At 37.7% G+C, this 22,404-nt stretch overlaps 1 protein-coding gene across 7 annotated transcripts in view; it reads right to left on the minus strand.

The window, feature by feature from the left end:
- Positions 1 to 2,631: 2,631 nt before the first annotated feature.
- The window catches only part of TOGARAM1 (TOG array regulator of axonemal microtubules 1), a 112,616-nt gene continuing 92,843 nt past the window's right edge, over positions 2,632 to 22,404 (minus strand). For 5 of the 7 annotated variants that reach the window (XM_017961150.2, XM_017961148.2, XM_009211462.3 and 2 more), the window contains 4 exons: positions 11,909 to 12,098; positions 9,746 to 9,965; positions 5,929 to 6,015; positions 2,632 to 3,774 (listed from right to left, as the gene is read on the minus strand). In XM_017961150.2, coding sequence (XP_017816639.1) covers positions 3,509 to 3,774; positions 5,929 to 6,015; positions 9,746 to 9,965; positions 11,909 to 12,098 — 763 coding nt within the window. In that variant the 3' untranslated portion in view covers positions 2,632 to 3,508. The remainder of the gene's footprint in view (positions 3,775 to 5,928; positions 6,016 to 9,745; positions 9,966 to 11,908; positions 12,099 to 22,404) is intronic. The other 2 variants (XM_017961149.2, XM_017961146.2) reach the window with 2 other exon arrangements.

Consider the following 22,404-nt stretch of genomic DNA (forward strand, 5'->3'; position numbering starts at 1 on the left):
TTGTGATGTTCACTACTCTCTTCTTTGCTACGTATTTTTTTCTCTCCAAATTACCTTTCAGATTCTCTTCAGATTATCTTCACTTATTGTAATTTAAATTTTACTATAAGCAATGTCTTGTTCATTTCTGAAAAACTAGAAATTACACTGAAAAAGAATTACACTGAAAAAAAGAGTACACTGAAAAAAAATTAAAATAACTTCACTGCCCACAGATTACCACCATTAAGATGTCGGTGTATATATACTACTTCCGTTTTCTATGTGCACATATATTGATGGAGATACTGTACTTATTTTGTAGTCACACTTTTCCTTTAACATACTGTGAACATTGTCCTGTGATTAGTATTTGGCATCATTTTTAATGTATTCCATTGGGTAAATACATCATTTAACATTTTATTTTTTTGTTGCATTGCTGGGTGACGTTAGACTTTTATAATTATCATTGCTAGTAAACAACATTCCTTTATTCCAATTAAATGCATTTGTTTATTCAGGCCTTCAGCTTTTCTTTAGTTATTTCAATCAGTGATCAGTCTCTCATTCTTTGTTGACTAAACGGTTCTTGATAAAAGTGCTAGACTTCTGAGTGCTCACTATCAAGAAGTTACTAAAATACAGAAACTCTTTTTTTTTTTTTTTTTTTGAGACGGAGTCTCGCTCTGTAGCCCAGGCTGGAGTGCAGTGGCCGGATCTCAGCTCACTGCAAGCTCCGCCTCCCGGGTTCACGCCATTCTCCGGCCTCAGCCTCCCGAGTAGCTGGGACTACAGGCGCCCGCCACCTCGCCCGGCTATTTTTTGTATTTCTTAGTAGAGACGGGGTTTCACCGTGTTAGCCAGGATGGTCTCGATCTCCTGACCTCGTGATCCACCCATCTCGGCCTCCCAAAGTGCTGGGATTACAGGCTTGAGCCACCGCGCCCGGCAATACAGAAACTCTTTAGGCTTGAGACTCTTGTTACATTAATGGCTATTTTCTTTGTAATAAAAGGTAGCTCACATATTATGTAAAATAAAGCTGCCACATTATTAGTAATGATTATAGTTACTGTACTATTTTTCTCCCTAGACTGATCAGAATATTGTATTTTCAATGCAAAATTCAAACTAAGGAATAATTAGGCTTATACATGAAGTAATGGTCTTCTTTTTCCTTTAAAATCTAAAATCTACCTTCAATATCTCTAACAATCTATTGATGCAAATTTAGCTAGCACAAGTGCAATGATACAAAGGCAGGAGTCATAATTAATAAAACTTAAAATCTGTAACTATTGTATCAATGATGCATATCAAGTAGGGTTGAAGCAAAATGTAATGATGGTTTCAGAGTTTACAACTGAGATCAAACGAGTCTAAGACAGGCCTATTTTTCTATGGCCTGAGCTAAGAATATTTATTTTTACACTTTTTAAGTGTAAAAAATAGGCCGGGTGGCCAGGCTTGGTGGCTCACGCTTGTAATCCCACCACTTTGGGAGGCAGAGGCGGGTGGATCACGAGATCAGAAGATCGAGACCATTCTGGCTAACACGGTGATACCCCGTCTCCACTGAAAATACAAAAAATTACCTGAGCGTGGTGGCGGGCGCCTATCGTCCCAGCTACTTGGGAGGCTGAGGCAGGAGAATGGCGTGAACCCGGGAGGCGGAGCTTGCAGTGAGGCGAGATCGCGCCACTGCACTCAGAGCGAGACTCCGTTTCAAAAAAAAAAGACCAGGCACGGTGGCTCACGCCTGTAATCCCAGCACTTTCAGAGGCTGAGGTGGGCAGATCACCTGAGGTCAGGAATTGGAGACCAGCCTGGATAACATGGCGAAACCCCGTCTCTACTAAAAGTACAAAAATTAGGTGGGCGTGGTGACGGGCGTCTGTAATCCCAGCTACTCAGGAGGATGAGGCAGGAGAATTTCCTGAACCTGGGAGGTGGAGGTTGACGTGAGCCGAGATCACGCCATTGCACTCCAGCCTGGGTGACAAGAGCAAGACTCCGCCTCAAAATAAATACATAAATAAATAAAATAAGGACTTACAAATCCAAAAATATTTACTCTATGGCCCTATACATAAAGTACACCAAACTAGAGGACTACAATAAAATACACTTAGAAGAAAATATAAGGTATTTTAAAAGTATATAATTAAAGTTTATATAAATAGAAAAAGTAGCCAATTATCTACTTTTCTTCTAGTGTAGCTTAAAATAGAAGCAACCCTCTCACCTTTTTTTTTTTCTCAAAAGCTAAGGATACATTTTTTTAAATCATAATTTTAAAAACAGCCAGATACATTAGAAAACTGGTCAGTGACTCAGAAGTAAAAAAGAATGAACAGAATCATAGAATTTTAGAACAGGATAGGACCTTTAAAATCACCTAGTCTAGTTCTTACATTTTAGACATGAGGAAACTGAGGCCCAGACCTGGCAAGTGACTCTGTCCAAGGTCACACAGCTAATTTCCTACAGTTAGAATGTAACCCAAGTCTATTTGTAGGTCAATAGTGATAGGTCAATATCATAAGTAGATCAAGTGAAAGTGATAGGTCAATACTACTATATATATATATATTTTTTTTCATTTTAACATGTATGAAAGTTGGAAAAATAGGACACTTCTCACACATCTACAGAAATAAATCCTTTTATTTGATAACATTCCTTTTCTTTTTAAAGATGCATACAGTACTTGTAAGCCCATGAATTCTGAAAAAAGCTATAGAAGACCTGGCACTATTTTTGAGAATTACACAACTGGGCAGCAAAACAACACCTTTATGAAGGTCAAAACATAAAGAAATAAAATTTAGTGTTTGCACACAAAAATAGGGGGGTTACATTCGACACGTTTTTTTAAACGTGCATTTAAAATGTTTAATGTTTTCTAAAACTTTGGTTGTCATGCTTTATTATAACTTGTTAAATTTCACAATTATGTAAGATAATTAAACCCAAAAGGTAAGCTAATATATGACATTAACACAGCAGCAAAAGCAAGCTAATACTGCACAATCATATTAGTGGACTGATTCAGAAATACATGTTTTTCACAAATAATATACAAACTTAGTTTCTGATAACATAGTTTAATGACTTCCACTTTATAAAATAAGGCTGAGAAATGAGACATACCAGAACATGATTACATAATAAAAAGTATATTTTTAATTACAATTCTAATTGTACATACAGGGCAACAAATTGTAGCTTCTATAGAATAGTGCAAATGAGCAGGACTTTTTTCAAAAATATTAAAATTGAATTCATCCCATGTGACTCAGATTTCGTGAATTATTCATGAATGATATATTTTAGGTTTTTATGTGATGGATGTAAGTGGTAAGGTTGATATAGGACAGATGTGTACTCATAGGCTGCAAATAAAAATAGCCATTGACTTAATTTGCTGGATGTGAAGTGCAGGCACTGATAACATAACTTTTAGAAAGTTCCACTTGTCATCATGTAAACACTTTTGTTCATCATACAATATTTTATCAAAGATTCATAATTCATTTAAAATCGTCATATCGAGTAATTCCTCCAAACTCTTTTTGATATGTGGTGGTTGAGATGCAGCCTGATTTAACAGATTCTGACCCATCTGTGCAAAGAGTGCTTTTGATAATTTAGCTGTGGCTGTTCGTATATTTCCTCCAGCTCCAGGCAGAGAGCCACTATTTGTCATATTTCCTAAGAGATGCCATAAAACAACCAACACTTTCTGTTCTGTGGCATGCGGCTTCCTTTGATAAAGTTCCATAACAATATCTGAAACATAAAAATATAAAAAACAGTGAGGGTTTTTTCTTAATAAACAAGCCCAAGCTCTGCTAAATAAAAAGCAACTAAAATATACTAAGCTTCTTCCTTATGTCATTTGTCCTAAAAAGTTAGGCTTCTTTTCTTTTTTTTTTTTTTTTTTGAGATGGAGTCTCACTCTGTCGCCCAGGCTGGAGTGCAGTGGCGCAATCTTGGCTCACTGCAAGCTCCGCCTCCCAGGTTCACGCCATTCTCCTGCCTCAGCCTCCCAAGTAGCTGGGACAACAGGAGCCCGCCACCATGCCCGGCTAATTTTTTTTGTATATTTAGTAGAGACGGGGTTTCACCGGGTTAACCAGGATGGTGTCGATCTCCTGACCTCATAATCCACCCGCCTCGGCCTCGAAAGTGCTGGGATTACAGGCGTGAGCTACCGCGCCCGGCCAAAAGTTAGGCTTCTTAAAAGAAGCAATGTAAGAAACCTTTCTCTCAAAGATTGGGATCTTCAAGTATGGTATTAGAATCCCATATAGAACAATTAGTTCATGCAAAAGTGGTAAGGAGAGAAAATGAACCCAAATTCATCTTGATGTTTTCCAAATATAGTGAAACAGAAATATACACAGTTTTAACCCATGGACCTTTTATCAAACATGATTTTGAAATAGCAGTTTTCTATAAGAACCAAATTTGATTTTAATGTATTTTTATTTTTCCCATATTATTTCTTTTTTTTTTTTTTTTTGAGATGGAGTCTCGATATGTCGCCCAGGCTGGAGTGCAGTGGCGCGATCTCGGCTCACTGCAAGCTCCGCCTCCCGGGCCGACGCCATTCTTCTGCCTCAGCCTCCCGAGTAGCTGGGACCACAGGTGCCCGCCTCCGCGCCCGGCTAATTTTTTGTATTTTTAGTAGAGACGGGGTTTCACCGTTTTAGCCAGGATGGTCTCGATCTCCTGACCTTGTGATCCACCCGCCTCTGCCTCCCAAAGTGCTGGGATTACAGACGTGAGCCACTGCACCCGGCCATATTATTTCTACTAATGTAACCAAGTACCCTATTTTTAAGGGTTTTTTTCCTCCTCCTTTTGTGGCCCTTTGTATTAACGTTTTAGTAATGAAATAATAAATTTTGCTTTCCTTCTTTCTACTAGATACTCCTTTGTATTGCTAGCCTATCTAAGTATGTTTGCTTAGAAGTTCCAGAGACTGGGCTGGGTGCAGTGGCTCACGCCTGAAATTCTAGCACTTTGGGAGGGCGAGGTGGGTGGATCACTTGAGGTCAGAAGTTCAAGCCCATCCTGGCCAACATGGTGAAGCCCCATCTCTACTAAAAATAATAACAATAAAAAAAAAAACTAGCCAGGCGTGGTGGCAGGCACCTGTAGCCCCAGCTACTCAGGAGGCTGAGGCAGGAGAATCACTTGAACCCAGGAGGCAGAGGTTGCAGTTAGCCAATATTGCGCCACTGCACTCCAGCCTAGGCAACAAAGCGAGACTCCATCTCAAAAATTAAAAAAAAACAAACAAAAAAAAAAAACAGTTCCAGAGACTCCATCTTGAGACAATTCAGGTACCTATAGAATTCTCCCTAACCAGGAGATTACTTCAAGGCTGTGGTGCCAATTTACAACCCAGTCCAGCCTGAGACAGCACTGGCCCATTCACCATATGGAGCAATAACTCAAGATAAGTCATAAGAACAAATCATGTAGAACTGTACTGCCTGGCCCACTGCATGCCCTCCATGCAAACCGTCTCCTTCTTAAACCCTAGCATTTTGCCTGAGAATTCTGAAGCAGTTTTGTTAAGGCAGGAGCCTGAACCACCTGCCAACTGCTAACTTTGGAAAATAAAGTCACTTTCCTTCCACTGTACCTCATCCTTGTTATTCAATTTTCCAAGTGGTGACTGGCTGAACCTGCATTTGGCTACACTAATAGGAAGACTGAACATTTACTGGAAAAAAAGGATAAAATTCTTTTGACAAAAATGTTTCAGGTAAAAGTCTTAAAAGGTTCTCTTGTGGATCATTACACAATTTATTTCTACTTTGTGGGTAGTTATATTAAGTTGGTAGCTATCTTAAAATTAAATTGAAATCGTTTATCAGTTTATCCTTAGTTAATAAAATATTTCTTTAGAAATTGTTACAAAGTATTTACCAGCAAGCTTTTCCGTCATATCCTGTTTTGCTTTTCCATTTAAAAACTGAGCTTTTGTGCAAAATGGCTGTAGAAGTAAGTAATTGTCTAAAAAAAAAGAACACAAAGACATATGTTTAAAGAATGAGCTCCTAGTTACTTTCCATTACATAGCATTGAAAAGAAAAATAATCATTTCTAGGATGCAAATGTGTAACACTTTAAAAATCTACATAATCACTATTTAAAATTTTCTATAAAACTTTAACAGGCCAGGCATGGTCACTAGCACCTGTAATTCCAGCTACTTGGGAGGCTGACGTAAGAGGATCACTTGAGCCAAGGAGTCCAAGGCTGCACTGAGCTATGATTGCACCACTGCACCCCAACCTGGGTGACAGTGACGCTCTCTCTCTCAAAACCAACAAACCAAACAAAATCTTAACAGAGTAATATTCTTAAAGCAAATGAGAACTAAAAATACCTCACACAGTTTTAAAGGAGCTATCATGTGGTATTTAAAAAAAAAAAAAGACAAAAACAAAAACAAAAAACTGCCTGAATCTCCTAGGCATCTTATTTCAAATAATAGCATAGTTTTATCAAAAAAGAGAAAAAGCACCTGGGTGTGGTGGCTCACGCCTGTAATCCCAGCACTTTGGGAGGCCAAGGTGGGAAGATCATGAGGTCAGGAGTTTGAGACCACCCTGGCCAACACGGTGAAATTCTGTCTCTATTAAAAATACAAAAATTAGCTGGGTGTGGTGGCATGTGCCTGTAATCCCAGCTACTTGGGAAGCTGAGGCAGGAGAATCACTTGAACCAGGGAGTCAGAGGTTGCAGTGAGGTGACATCATGCCATTGCACTCCAGCCTGGTGACAGAGTGAGACTCTGTCTCAACAACAACAACCCCAAAAAAAAAAAAAAAAAAAGAAAAAGAAAAAGAAAGAAAGAAAAAGTAAAAGGGAAGCAGTTTTTACATTTACTGAATTTTTTTTTAAAGTTTTAATTGTGAGGCCAGGCACGGTGGGCTCAAGCCTGTAATCCCAGCACTTTGGGAGGCCGAGACGGGTGCATCACGAGGTCAGGAGATCGAGACCATCCTGGCTAACACGGTGAAACCCCGTCTCTACTAAAAAATACAAAAAAACTAGCCGGGTGAGGTGGCAGGTGCCTGTAGTCCCAGCTACTTGGGAGGCTGAGGCAGGAGAACGGTGTAAACCCGGGAGGCGGAGCTTGCAGTGAGCCGAGATCCGGCCGCTGCACTCCAGCCTGGGTGACAGAGTGAGACTCCGTCTCAAAAAAAAATAAAAAAAATAAAGCTTTAATTGTGAAATAATAATAGAAACACAGAAATTTACTAAGATTATATAGAGGTCCTGTGTACCTTCTACCTAAAGGTTTCATCTTAAATAACTACAATTGACCCTTGGACAACACAGGGCTTAGGGGAGCCAACCCCTGTACAGTTGCAAATCCGTGTTTAACTTTTCATACTCCCCAAACTGAAATACTAATAACTTACTGTTGATCAGAAACCTTACCAATAACATAAACTGTCAATTAACACATATTTTGGATGTAATATGTATTATATACTGGAATCTTACAATAAAGTAAGCTAGAGAAAAGAAAATATTAGGAAAGAGAAGAAAAATACATTTACAGTATTGTATTTGTCAATAATGCAAATTTATGTCATCTGTTTACAAGATTAGTCATCTATCTGAAGTGGTGGGCAACCACAGCTGCAAACCTCAAGCTACTCAGATATCAAGCAATTCAAATTTATCATGTCATGACTTTCCCCTGCTTATTGGGAGCACTTTCAGCATCACTAGTGGCACTTCATATAGGTCTGATGGTGTCACTCGAGGTTTACGGTATTACACTAAACCTGATGAAAAATACTTAAGAACCATTAATTTGCATATGTTGAACCATCTTTGCATCCCTGGGATAAATTCCACTTGGACATGACAAATAATCTTTCTTTTCTTTTTTTTTGAGATAGAGTCTCGCTCTGTTGCCCATGCCGGAGTGCAGTGGCGTGATCTCAGCTCACTGCAAGCTCCGCCTCCCGGGTTCATGCCATTCTCCTGCCTCAGCCTCCCTAGTAGCTGGGACTACAGGCACCCGCCACCATGCCTGGCTAATTTTTCATATTTTTAGTAGAGACGGGGTTTCACTGTGTTAGCCAGGATAGTCTCGATCTCCTGACCTCGTGATATGCCCGCCTCAGCCTCCCAAAGTGCTGAGATTACAGGCGTGAGCCACCACGCCCGGTCGAATAATCTTTTTATACAAATTTGTTTCATGTTCCTAATAGTTTGTTCTTTTTTATTAAGTAGTATTTCATGGTATATTTAGATTTTAAAGAAACTGCCAAACCTAGAGTGGCTGTACCATTTTATTTACATTTTCACCAGCAGTGTATGAGATGTAGTTTCTCTGTAATCTTGTCAGCATTTTGCATTGTCACTATTTTTTATTTTGGCTGTTCTAATACTTGTGTGGTGATCATGGCCTTAACTTGCATATGCATTTCCCGGATGGCTAGTGATGTTGAACATCTTTTCACATGCTTATTTGGTCAGTCACATATCCTTCCTTATTTGCCATCCATATAGCCTCATGTTTTAAATATTTCCTCAGGTCTTTTGTCTATTTTTTTTTAATTTGAGTTTTTTTGATGTTGAGCTTTGAGATTTCTTTATATATTCTAGATATTAGCTGTCAGATACATGGTTTGAAAATATTTTTCCCAGTCTGCAGCTTGTCTCTTTATCTTTTTTTTTTTTTCTTTTTGAGACGGAGTCTCGCTCTGTTGCCCAGGCTGGAGTGCAGTGGCCGGATCTCAGCTCACTGCAAGCTCCGTCTCTCAGGTTTACGCCATTCTCCTGCCTCAGCCTCCCAAGTAGCTGGGACTACAGGCGCCTGCCACCTCGCCTGGCTAGTTTTTTGTATTTTTTAGTAGAGACGGGGTTTCACCATGTTAGCCAGGATGGTCTCAATCTCCTGACCTCGTGATCCACCCGTCTCGGCCTCCCAAAGTGCTGGGATTACAGGCTTGAGCCACCACATCCGGCCTTTTTATCTATTCTTTAAAAAAAAATTTAATTTTTTGATACGGAGTCACACTCTGTTGCCCAGGCTGCAGTGCAGTGGTACAACCTTGGCTCACTGCAACCTCCACCTCCTGGAGGTGGTTCAAGCAATTCTCCTGCCTCAGCTTCCAGAGTAGCTGGGATTACAGGCATGCGTCACCACACCCAGCTAATTTTTGTATTTTTAGTAGAGACGGTTTCACCATGTTGGCCAGGCTGGTCTTGAACTCCCAACCTCAGGTGATCTGCCCACCTTGGCCTCCCAAAAGGCTGAGATTATAGGATCATGCTCTTAGTGCTATATGTACAACTTTTCACCAAGTCCTAAGATTTTCTCATGTTATCTTGTAAAAGTTTTACATTTAAGTTGTACATTTAAATCTGTGATCCATTTTGAGTTAGTTTATTTATTATTATTTTCTTATTTTTATATTTTTTCTTTATTTTATTTCTGGATCATCTCATGCCAAATTATTGAGTTAGTTTTGTTAGCAGACTGAGGTTGAGGCAGAAAAAGAAATAAAATCAAAGATAAGGGAAAGTCAATTTAATGGAACAGAATTTAATCACTAAAAATAATTTTAAAACCATTGAGAAAATAGAAAGTTTTATGAGAATATTAAGTTTAAAAACCTGAATAACTAGGATTTCAGCATTACAAAAAAAGTATGGATGGAATCAGAAAACATGAAAAGAAAGTCAATTTGAGTGCTGAAGTAAGATTTCTTACCTACATGCTGACTCAGTGCCTGAACAACATTCGTAGCAGCAGCGTAGATGCCTGGATTCTTGGAATTCAGATTGTTATCCACTATTGCTGGAATTAGCATGTTGATTATAGGAGATAAGTGGTCTCTAAGTAGAGGAATCATTTTGTGCATTGTTTCCAGAGCCACCAGATTTACTTTACTATTAGAATCATGAAGTCGAGATTTAAAAGCATCAAAAATCTGAAAATAAATTGGTAAATCATTTAAAGTAAAATAATGTTTATAGCTATTGTATTTATAATTCTCTTGGCATGTCATAATATTTCTCCTACTTTACTCAGTTTAAATATATACACAACATCCTATTTTGCTTGAACTTAGATAACAGGAACTTTATAAAAATTGGGGTACTAAATCTAAGTGTCAAATCTTCTTGTAACGAAAGGAGAAGGCCTCAAAAATTGCCCCAAAGGACATCCTAATAAAAGCTGAAAAATATGGCTCAGTAGGCAGATGACTAATTGTAAATATGATAAACATCTTGTTTTCTGGAAGGTGCAGGTTAGCTTAGCTAACTCTAAGAACTTAAGAAAAGTTTTTATCTTTTTTCACACTAGAAGTAGACATGTAAGTTTTACTGTGGAGATCTAACCTAGTTTCAGTTTAGGTTTATTATGAAAATTTTAGATGCAATTTCAGAGTTAAATTTGTATTATTATCTCTTAACCTGGTAACTTTAACAATAATTCCTTCCTCTTCAGAATCCTTAACTTTAATAAACTCAAGATATAATAAAGTGAATGCTAAACAATCCTTTAATCATGTCAGGTAAGTAAAGAGCTACTCTATGAGCTGAGACTATTCACTAATAATTTCCAATACTTATTTATTATTTTTCATATTAAGAATAATCTTCCCAAGAGATTTATTTTTACTCAACAGATATCAGAAAATACAAGTTTCTGGCTCCCATGCCATGGTAATATGGTTCTTTTCTTCTGAAAGCTGAGACAATACCATGAGAAGTGAAGAGTAGTTATGGTATGTTTGCCAAGTATAATGCACATTACACAAACTTAAAATGAAATTTAATTAATAAATTACTACTAGAATTAACTGAACTAAATTCTGATGAAGCAAAAATAATCTATGCTCTGATACGATGAATATTAATTAATATTTCCCTTTATTTATTGTCTTCCTAAAGATAAGTACATAAGTCACTATACAGATATTTCTTTTTTTTTTTTTTCTTTGAGACAGAGTCTCGCTCTGTCACCGAGGCTGGAGTGCAGTGGCCGGATCTCAGCTCACTGCAAGCTCCGCCTCCCGGGTTTACGCCATTCTCCTGCCTCAGCCTCCCGAGTAGCTGGGACTACAGGTGCCCGCCACTTCGCCCGGCTAGTTTTTTGTATTTTTTTAGTAGAGACGGGGTTTCACCGTGTTAGCCAGGATGGCCTCGATCTCCTGACCTCGTGATCCGCCTGTCTCGGCCTCCCAAAGTGCTGGGATTACAGGCTTGAGCCACCGCGCCCAGCCTATACAGAGATTTCTAACCCATATAATGGAAAGTTTTAATATCTGTTCTAAAGCAATATCAAGTCTCTTATCTGTCTTTGCCTTTAAAAAAATATGTATTGATTAATTTAACATATATTTACTAAATGCCAGGTTCTGAGTGCTCTGAGAATATAGAAGTTTCAAGGCGCTTATCATCTTGTGGCAGGATTCAGACTAATAAATAGCTATCTTCTTACTTTGTTTCAAGGATTTTGACTTGCTCTAGTATGCTTTTAACCTAGCAAAACCCAGGCAATCTATTCTTTTCACTAAGCTTATTTTAACACTTTAGAATAATATACATATAATATGTAAATATATAATTTATTAATTAAATTCCATTTAAATTTGTGTAATTTGTATATATACAGTGAGAGGGTATATAAAACACTAAGATTTAGAGCAATTTTTTAAACTGATAAACTTCATTTGACATAGATTTCAAATGAAAATAATTTTTTTTTCTTTTTTGTAGAGACAGGGTCTTACTATGTTGCCCAGGCTGGACTTGAACTTTGAACTCCTAGACTCAAGAGATCCTTCTACCTTGGCTTCCCAAAGTGCTGGGATTACAGGCATGAGCCACCATACCCGCCTTAAAATTAATTTTGACAAGTCCTTACCTTCACAATGTTTCCAACAACAAGGTCTTGATTATTTTCAGTATCTGATAAAAGCTGCTTAATCCCATTAATACGATCACGAAAGTCTTTTGCATTTAATAAACCAGTTATGACTTTAAGGTACTCAGCACTTTCTAAGGAATTACGAGGGACTGATTTTCTGGTGACTTCACGAACTTCAGTTACCTCTCTAAAGTGAAAGAAAGGTGAATGTAATTTCATTTGTACTTTCCTATAAAAACTATTATACAAACATAATTTTAAAATCTCACTATGAATTCATTTTCCACAATGCATAAAATGACCTAACCCATAGCCAAACTATCTGTGTTGGGAGTCCCCAGGATCTCCCCTGGATTTGGATATTTGCTAGGAAGACTCACAAGAGTTAGCCTCTAGTTTTACTCATGGCTAAAATTTATTATAGCAGAAGGATGCCAAACAAAATAAGCAGAGGGAAAAGGTGCATAAGTCAAAGACCAGAGGAAACCAGATTTAAGCTTTTAAAGAGTCCTTTCCCAGTAGGGTCACACAGGACACAATTCCTTCAGCAATGAGTTATGACAACATATGTGAAATGCTGTCTACCAAGTAAGCTTATTAGAGGCCTCATGTCCAGAGTTTTCACTGGGAGCTGGTAATGTAGGGACCGTCTGCCTAGGACATACCAAAATTCCAGACCCCAGAAGGAAACCAGGCCTCTAGCATAAACCATATTGTTTGCCGAAACAATTCAGGCACAGTAAACTATCTTATCAGTTAGGGCATGTTGGGAAACCTCTTGAAATCCTGATTTCCCATGTCAGCAAAGAGCTAACCTTGCAAGCAGCCTTTTTTAGGGATAAAAGTCTCAGGACTGCAATGTTAACTTTTTTCTGAACAGGTTCCTTGCCCATTGAGATCTAGATAAATTACCTTGAACCTCTTCTCAAACCCATTCTCCGTAGAAGATTAAGTGAACCACTCTTATGAGGAATAGTTGAATCTTTCCAAAACCTAAGTTCCCAGATGTCAACCAATGGATAATCTCTCTAAGCAGACCTTTCTAAGAATAGCAGTCTCAGGCCCTGTTATGTTAACTCTTTCCTGCAAAGTATTCGTGTGAACATGCATGGGACAATGAGAAACTAGAGACCAGCAGGAATTATTATGGCAATGATAGTATTCGTAGCATATTTTTTGTGGCTATAAAGGGGTAACTCAATGTGGTAGATCCAGCTTGTCCATCCCATGGTCTGCAGGTCGCATGTGGCCCGGACAGCTTTGAATGCAGCCTAACACAAATTCATAAATTTTCTTAAAACATTATGAGATTTTTGTGTATATGTGAGTGTGTGTGTGTGTGTGTGTGTGTGTGTTTTAGCTCACCAGCTATCATTAGTGCTGGTGTATTTTATGTGTGGCCAAGACAATTCTTCTTCCAATGTGGCAAGGGATGCAAAAGATTGGACACCCCCGTTTAGATGATCATCCTTTTGAAACTAAAGGGTCATGCAAAGTGACAGGTAGGTCAGTTGGTCAATCTGTCTATCTATTTTAGATACAGAGTCTCACTCTATCTTTCTATCTATCTATTTTACTTTTTTAATTTTTAATTTATTTTTGAGACAGAGTCTCACTTTGTCACCCAGGCTGGAATGCAGTGGCATTATCTTGGCTCACTGCAAGTAAGCTTAATGTAAATATGTTGTAATGTTCTTACATTAGACTTAACATGGTCTAATACTATTTGAAAGTATACTGTGAGACAGTAAAGATGTACATTATAATATTATAAAGTCTAGATCAACCACTTATAAAAGGAACAAAAAGATACAGCTAATGAAGAAGATAAATGAAATATGAAAATGCACACACACACACTCACATCCCTACTCAATCAATCTTATACCAAGCACAAAAAGAAGAAAAAGAAACAGAAAATATAAGACAAATGGAAAAACACTATCAAAATGAGAGGCTTAAACCCAACCATGTGAATAACCGCTTTAAACCTAAATGGTCAAATACCCTGATTAAAAAGCAGAAATTGTTATATTGGTAATAAGACAAGACTCCAACCTGGGCAACAAATTGAGACCTCATCTGTACAAAAAATACAAAAAATTAGTTGGGTGGCAGGGTAGGGGTGCCATGGGCTTGTAGTCCCAGGTACTTGGGAGGCTAAGGTGGGAGGACACTTGAGCCCTGGGAGGTCGAGGCTGCAGTGAGCCATGATCACGTCATTGCACTCCAGCCTGGATGACAGAGCAAGACCCTTCCTCAAAAAAGACAAGACTGAGTCGCATACTGTCTAGAAAAACGCTCTTTAAAAAATAAGCTGAGCATGGTGGCTACACCTATAATCCCAGCACTTTGGAAGACCGAGGCTGGAGGATTACTTGAGCCCAGGAGTTGACACCAACCTGGGCAACACAGGAAGACCCCATCTCTTTTTATTAAAAATTAATAAAATATATTTTTTAATTAAGAAAACAGACCAGAAAATACAAGCAAAATCCACAATGCATTAAGGAAAAAATTATTTTCACACTTGTTAAAATGGTAAGAAAGACTTTATTCAAGAAGGATCATGACTACTACAATAAGGGAGAACAACTGTTCTCAACTCTGACTACAGTAAAGACAGAGGGATTTATAGTCCACAACCAGAGCTGGGGGTGGGGGTCAGTGGATAGAAAATTACTAAGAGGAGACATTAAAGAGCACGAAGTTTCTTGCAAAACTGGCCTAGTAAGATGCATGCTAAAGGAAGGCCAAAGACTCATACATCGAAGGTCAGGGGGTGAGGAACTTTATCAGATATCAAGGGTGATAACATATCAAAGGAAGGAGAGATGAGCTAGCAGGATACCTTGTTAAGACTGGGTTAGGCAGGCCAAGGACAGGGTCCAAGGTCAAGGCCAAATTGAAAACAGGACTCAGAGAAGCATGTCTATAGTTTGGTCAAAAAGAATCTCTGTCGGGCCGGGTGCCAGTGGCTCACACCTGTAATCCCAGCACTTTGGGAAGCTGAGGCGGGCGGATCATAAGGTCAAGAGATGGAGACCATCCTGGTCAACATCGTGAAACCCTGTCTCTACTAAAAATACAAAAATCAGCTAGGCGTGATGGCACATGCCTGTAGTCCCAGCTACTCAGGAGGCTGAGGCAGAATTGCTTGAACCTGGGAGGCAGAGGTTGCAGGGAGATCGTGCCACCGTACTCCAGCCTGGATGACAGTGCGAGACTCTGTCTCAAAAAAAAAAAAAAAAAATATATATATATATATTTTATGTTTGTCAAATGAGATACTAGTTTATAGCCACTGAAATAATCACAAGTATTGGTAAGGATGTAAAAAAACTGGAACCCTTTTACACTACTGGTGAGATGTAAAATGGTGGCACTTTGGAAAAACTTTCTGCTGGTTCTTCAAACGATTAAACATATAGTTATCATATGATCCAGCAATTCCACTCCTACACATCCAAGAGAGCTGAAAACATATGTCCACAACAAAACCAAACTGATGAATGGATAAACAATGTGTGCTATATCCATATATGGATGAATGGAATAGTATTCGCCCATAAAAAGGAATGAAGTATTGATAAATGCTATAACATGGAAGAGCCCTTGACATTTTCATTACAAAAAAAATGGATAAGCCTTAACATAAATCTAAGTATAAGAAGCCAGTCACAAAAGACCACATATCATATGATTCCCTTTATATGGAATGTCCAGAATAAGCAAATCCATAGAAACAGAAGAGAGACTGCCTAGGGCTGGGGAAGGCAAGATTGTTGAGAAATGGGGAATGACTGCTAATAAGTATGAGATTTCTTTTAAGGTGACAAAAATATTCTAAAATTATGATGACAGCTACACAACTCATTGAATATACAGATGCTCTTTGATTTGCAATGGAGTTACATCCTGATAAACCCATTTTATGTTGAAAATATCTTAAGTCAAAAATGCATTCAATACATCTAACCTACTGAACATCATAGCTTAGTCTAGCCTACCTTAAACGTGTTCAGAACACTTACATTATCCTATACTGGGGCAAATAATCTAACACAAAGCCTATTTTATAATGAATAATTTATTGAATATTATACTGAAAGTGAAAAACAGATTGTATGAATACTCAAAGTAGTTTCTACTGTACTACATGCATACTGCTTTTGCACCATTGTAAAGTTGAAAAATCATAAGTTGAAACATCCTAAGTTGGGTGCCATCTGTACTAAAAAACATTGAATTGCATGCCTTAGATAGAAGAATTATATAGTAGGTGAATTACATCTCCATAACACTGTAATTTAAAGAAAAACATACCATGCAAATCTTCTATCAAAAGAAAACTAATATGGTCTACTAACATAGACTTCAAAATAAAGAATATTACCAGAGATAAAGGTACTTCATAATGAAAAAAGGACCAATTTATCAGAAAGTCACAACTATCCTCAATGTATTTAAACGTAATCACAGTGGATCAAAATACATGAAGCAAAAAGTGATACAACAGAAAGTATAAATAAATCCACCAATACGTTGGGGATGTCAATACTCCTATCTCAGCAATTGATAGAACAAGTAGAAAAAAATCAGTAAGATTATAGAACATTTGAATAACAACCGACTTAACCTAACTGACATTGTATAGAATATTACATTCAACAAGAGCAGAATGTACATTCTTCCAAGTAGATATAAAATAGTCACTAATATAGAACACATGCTGGGCCATAAAACAAGTCTCAAGAAGTTTAAAAGAACTAGAATCCTATGGAGCATGTTCAGTGACACAGCAGAACTAAATTTAAAATCATTAACAAAATGATATTTAGAAAATCTCCAAATATTTGAAAATTAAACACACTTCTAAATAGCACCTGTATTGAAGAAGAAACCACAAGGGTATTATTCAGCATCATCCCAATACCAAATCCAAAGACATTTTAAGACAAGAAAACTAAAGACCTCATGATTATAGACACAAAAATACTCAAATAATTTTAGTAAATTAAACCCAGTAATATATTAAAAATATGACACATCATCATCACCAAGTGGGGCTAATCCAAGGAATACAAGTTACCATTTTTAACATTTAACATAATTCACAACAGCAGCCATAAACAAGGATGAGTTCATGTCCTTTGTAGGGACATGAATGAAGGTGGAAACCATCATTCTGAGCCAACTATTGCAAGGACAGAAAACCAAACACTGCATGTTCTCACTTATAGGTAGGAATTGAACAATGAGAACACTTGGACACAGGATGGGGAACATCACACACCAGGGCCTGCTATGGGGTGGGGGGAAGGGGGAGGGACAGCATTAGGGGATATACCTAATGTAAACGACGAGTTAATGGGTGCAGCACACCAACATGGCACATGTATCCATATGTATCAAAGCTGCACGTTGTGCACATGTACCCTAGAACTTGAAGTATAATAAGAAAAAAATAGTAATTCACAATAGTAACAAAATAAAAAAAGAATTATCTTAATAGATGCTGGAATGGCATTTGAGAAAAATTCAACACCCATTCATGATTAAAAACTCACAAACTAGAAGGGAACTTCATTAATTTGATAAAGAGCTTTCTATGAAACCTACAGCTAATATCATACGCAATGGAGAAATGCTGAACATTTTGTCCCAAAGACCAGGAATAAGGTAAAGATGTCTGTTATTACTTCTATTTAACATTAGATTTGATATTCTAACCAGTACAATATTAAGGTAGGAAAAATAGAAGCATACAGATTTGAAAGGAGGAAATAAAATACAAGAAGATCCTGGAGAATCATGTGCTGACAGAAAGTAAATGGATGGGGCATGTTGTAAAAGCATAGCAGCCAACCTGAAGGAACTCCTAAAGCTAGAACCATTTGAAGAGGGAAATAATGGCAGTATTCGATTATACCCCACAGAATAAAATAGAAATCCATTAGTCTTCACAAATGTAAATGAATATTTGCATAAATAAACATATGAAGGAAATGGAACAGTTTTTCTGTAAAGAAAAAAAAAATCAACCAATGAATGTAGAAGAAATCAAGAAAACAGATCATTATTAGGCAAAAAACCATGTACTAATTGCTATAGGCAAAATCTCTCAGTGGTGGATAAAACTAGTGGGCTATGTATGATGAGAAATAGGATATTTACACAGTCTCAAAGTTTCCAAAGATATATATTAATTACAAAGGGAAAAACAGTACAGTGCCTAGCAGAAACCACCATAAGCTAATAATCAAAGTTAATGTTATCAGTAGTAAGACATAACAACATCATGTACCTTGTGATGTAATACAGTGAAAACGGTACAACATCACTTCTGTGGTGTTCTTGCATAACTTCCATCTAATTGTGAGAAAATATCAGATAAACCCAACTTGAGAAATATCTATGAAATAAGTGTTTGGAAAAGGCCTCCCACACAGTATGCTCTGAATAGATATTAAGAAAGCATTTTCTAATGGGTTCCAAAAAACATTTTTTGACCAAGGTATCTGATCCAGGATCTTATGAGATTATATAATATCAAGGTAGAAAAACTGCCAAATCTTATTTAGTAGGTCTGGAAGGAGCATAACATTTTGCATTTCTGGCTGGGTAAGGTGGCTCATGTCTGTAATCCTAGCACTTCTGGAGGCCGAGGTGGGTGGATCACCTGAGGTCGGGAGTTCAAGACCAGTCTGGCCAACATGGTGAAATCCTGTCTCTACTAAAAATACAAAAATTAGCGGGGTGTGGTGGCACACACCTGTAGTCCCGGCTACTTAGGAGACAGGAGAATCACTTGAACCCAGGAGGCGGAGGTTGTAGTGAGCTAAGATCTTGCTGTTGCACTCCAGCCTGGGTGACAGAGCGAGACTCCGTCTCAAAAAAAATAAAAAAATAAAAATTAAAAAGTCCAGGCGCGGTGGCTAACTCCTGTAATCCCAGCACTTTGGGAGGCCAAGGCAGGCAGATCACGAGGTCAGGAGATCGAGACCATCCTGACTAACACAGTGAAACCCCGTCTCTACTAAAAATACAAAAAAAAAAAAAAAAAAAAAAAAAAAAATTAGCCGGGCATGGTGGCAGGCGCCTGTAGTCCCAGCTACTCGGGAGGCTGGGGCAGGAGAATGGCGTGAACCGGGAGGCGGAGCTTGCCATAAGTTGAGATCGCGCCATTGCACTCCAGCCTGGGCAACAGAGCAATACTCTGTCTCCAAAACAAAAAACAAAAAAAATTGCATTTCTAAAAAGCTCCTAGGTGATGCCAATGTGGCTGTTTTGTGGGCTGTACTTAAAATATCAAGGTCCCAAAGCATATATTTTCACATACATCTTTATTTTTTATAAAAGTCATTATTTTAGTTTATGAAATATTTCAGAGATATACAAATACAGAAAATATGAGAGATACCTATGTATACTATGAATTCTATGTATTCGTGTAATTTTTCAATAGAGTTTTTTTGTTTTTCTTTCTTTTGTTTTTGTTTTGCTCTGTTTTGTTTTGTTTTGTTTTGTTTTGTCTTGAGACACTGTCTTGTTCTGTCGCCCAGGCTGGAGTGCAACGGAGCGATCTCAGCTCACTGCAACCTCCACCTCCTGGATTCAAACGATTCTCCTGCCTCAGCCTCCCGAGTACCTGGGATTACAGGGGTGTGCCACCATGCCCAGCTAATATTTTGTATTTTTAGTAGAGATGGGGTTTCTCCATGTTGCCTAGGCTGGTCTGGAACTTCTGAGCTCAGGCAATCAGTCCACCTTAGCCTCCCAAAGTGCTAGGATTACAGGTGCGTACCACTGCGCCCGACCAATAGTGTTTAAAATGTATTTAAAGCCAGATGTGGTGGCTCATGCCTGTAATCTCGGCAGTTTGGAAAGCTAAGGTGGGAGGATCCCTCAAGCCCAGGAGTTTGAGTCCATCCTGAGCAACATGGTGAAGCACCATCTCCAAAAACAAACAATATATATGTGTTTATATATATATATATATGGTTTTTTTATATATATATATATGTGTTTATATATATATATATATATATATATATATATATATATATATATATATATATATATATGCCAGGCATGTTGGTGTGCACCTGTGGTCCCAGCTACTCCAGTGGCTGAAACAGAAGGATTGCTTGAACCCAGGAGGTCAAAGCTGTGCTGAGATGTGATCACACCACTGCACTCCAGCCTGGGCAACAGAGAGAGACCTTGTCTCAAAAATAAAGTAAAATAAAATAAAATATATTTAAAAACAGAACAAAGAGGTCATAGTAATAATTTTAAAATAAGCAAATTTTAATAGACTTTGTCATCACTAGACTGGCCCTATAAGAAATACCCAAATGGGCCCTAAACATGGAAACAAAGGTTGATATTTGCTATCATAAGAACATAAGAAAGTATAAAACTCACAGGTCATATAAAGCAATCATATAAAGGAGGAAGAGAAAGGAATCAAATGGCAACAAGACAGAATTCCACTAAACCACAAAAACAGAGAAAATGAAAGAAACAATTTATAAAACAGGTAGATAACACTTAACAATGTGACAGGAACAAAATCTCACATATCAATATTAACCTTGTATGAAAATGGATTAAACGATCTACTTAAAAGTTACAGATTGGCAAACTGGATAAAAAACATGATCCAACTATATGCTGCTTATAAAAAACTCACCCCAGCTGAAAAGACACATATAGACTAAAATTAAAGGGGTACAAAAAGATATTCTACGCTGGGCATGGTGGCTCACGCCTGTAATCCCAGCACTTTGGGAGGCTGAGGCAGATGGATCACGAGGTCAGGAGTTTAAGACCAGCCTGGCCAACAGCGTGAAACCCCGTCTCTACTGAAAATACAAAACTTACCTGGGCATGGTGGCGTGTGCCTATAGTCCCAGCTACTAGGGAGGCTGAGGCAGGAGAATTGCTTGAACCTGGGAAGCGGAGGTTGCAGTGAACTGAGATCGTGCCACTGCACTCCAGCTTGGGCAACAGAGTGAGACATCGTCTCAAAAAAAAAAAAGAAAAAAAAAGAAAAAATTCTACACAAATGGAAGCCAAAAGTGATCAGGTGTAGCTATGCTTACATCAGATAACACAACCTTCAAATCAAAAACAGTAAAAAAAAAAAAAAAAAAAAAAGACAAAGAAGGTCATTATATAATGACAAGGGATGAATTCAGCAAGAAGCTATAAGAATCCCAAATATATATGCACCCAACACTGGATCACCCAGATTCATAAAACAAATATTTACTAGACCTAAAGAAAGAGACAGCAAAACAATCCTGTTTTGATTGTGGACTTCAACATTCCACTCACAGAACTAGGCAGATTATTGAGACAGAAAATTAACAAAGAAACACTGAACTTAAATTGGACTTTGGACCAAATGGACTTAACAAACATTTACAGAACATTCAACCCCAAAACTGCAGAATATACATCTTTCTCATCAGCACATGGAACATTCTTCAACACAGACCATATGTTAGGTCACATAATAAGTCTCAACAAATTTTTAAAAACTGAAAACAAATCAAATATCTTCTTAAGACCACAACGGAATAAAACTAGAAATCAATACCAAGAGGAAATTTAGAAACTATACAAATACATGGAAATTAAACAACATATTCCTGAATGATCATAGAGTCATGACAAAAATTTAAAACATTTTTTGAAGTAAATGAAAACGGAAACACAACATACCAAAACCTGTGGGATACAGCAAAATCACTGTTAAGAGGGAAGTTTATAGCGTTAAATGCCTACATGAAAAAAGTAGAAAGCACTTTGTGAGGCTGAGACAGGAGGACTGCTTGAGCCCAAGAATTTGAGGCTGCAGTGGGCTATGATGCCACTACACTTCACCCTAGGCAACAGAGTGAGACCCTGTCTCTCTCTCTCTCTCTATTAAAAAAAAAAAAAAAAAAGTAAAATGATCACAACTTAACATCACATTTCAAGAAACTAGAAAAACCATAACAAACCAAACCCCCAAGGTTAGCCAAAGAAAATAAGTAACAAAGATCAGATGAGAACTAAATGAAATAACCCCCCTATTCCCCAAAATACAAAGCATCAATGAATTGAAAAACTGGTTCTTCAAAAAGACAAAATAAATCGCTAGCTAGCTTAAGAAAGAAGATCCAAATAAACAAAATCAGAAAGGAGACATTACAACTGATATGACAGAAAAAACAAGGGATCATCAGAGACTATTATGAGCAACTACACTTCCACAAACTAGAAAACCTAGTTTGTGGAATTCCTGGAAACATACACCCTCCCAAGATTGAACCAGGAAGAAACAGAAATCCTGAACAGACCAATGAGTAGTGAGAATGAATCAGTAAGCAAAAAAAAAAAAACCCACAGGACAAGATGGGTTCACAGTCAAATTCTACCAAATGTACAAAAATAAATAAATAATAAAACAAAAACTTATACCAATCATCCTGAAACTT

This window comes from Papio anubis, chromosome 7 (genome assembly GCF_008728515.1).
Source record: "Papio anubis isolate 15944 chromosome 7, Panubis1.0, whole genome shotgun sequence".
NCBI lineage: Eukaryota > Metazoa > Chordata > Mammalia > Primates > Cercopithecidae > Papio > Papio anubis.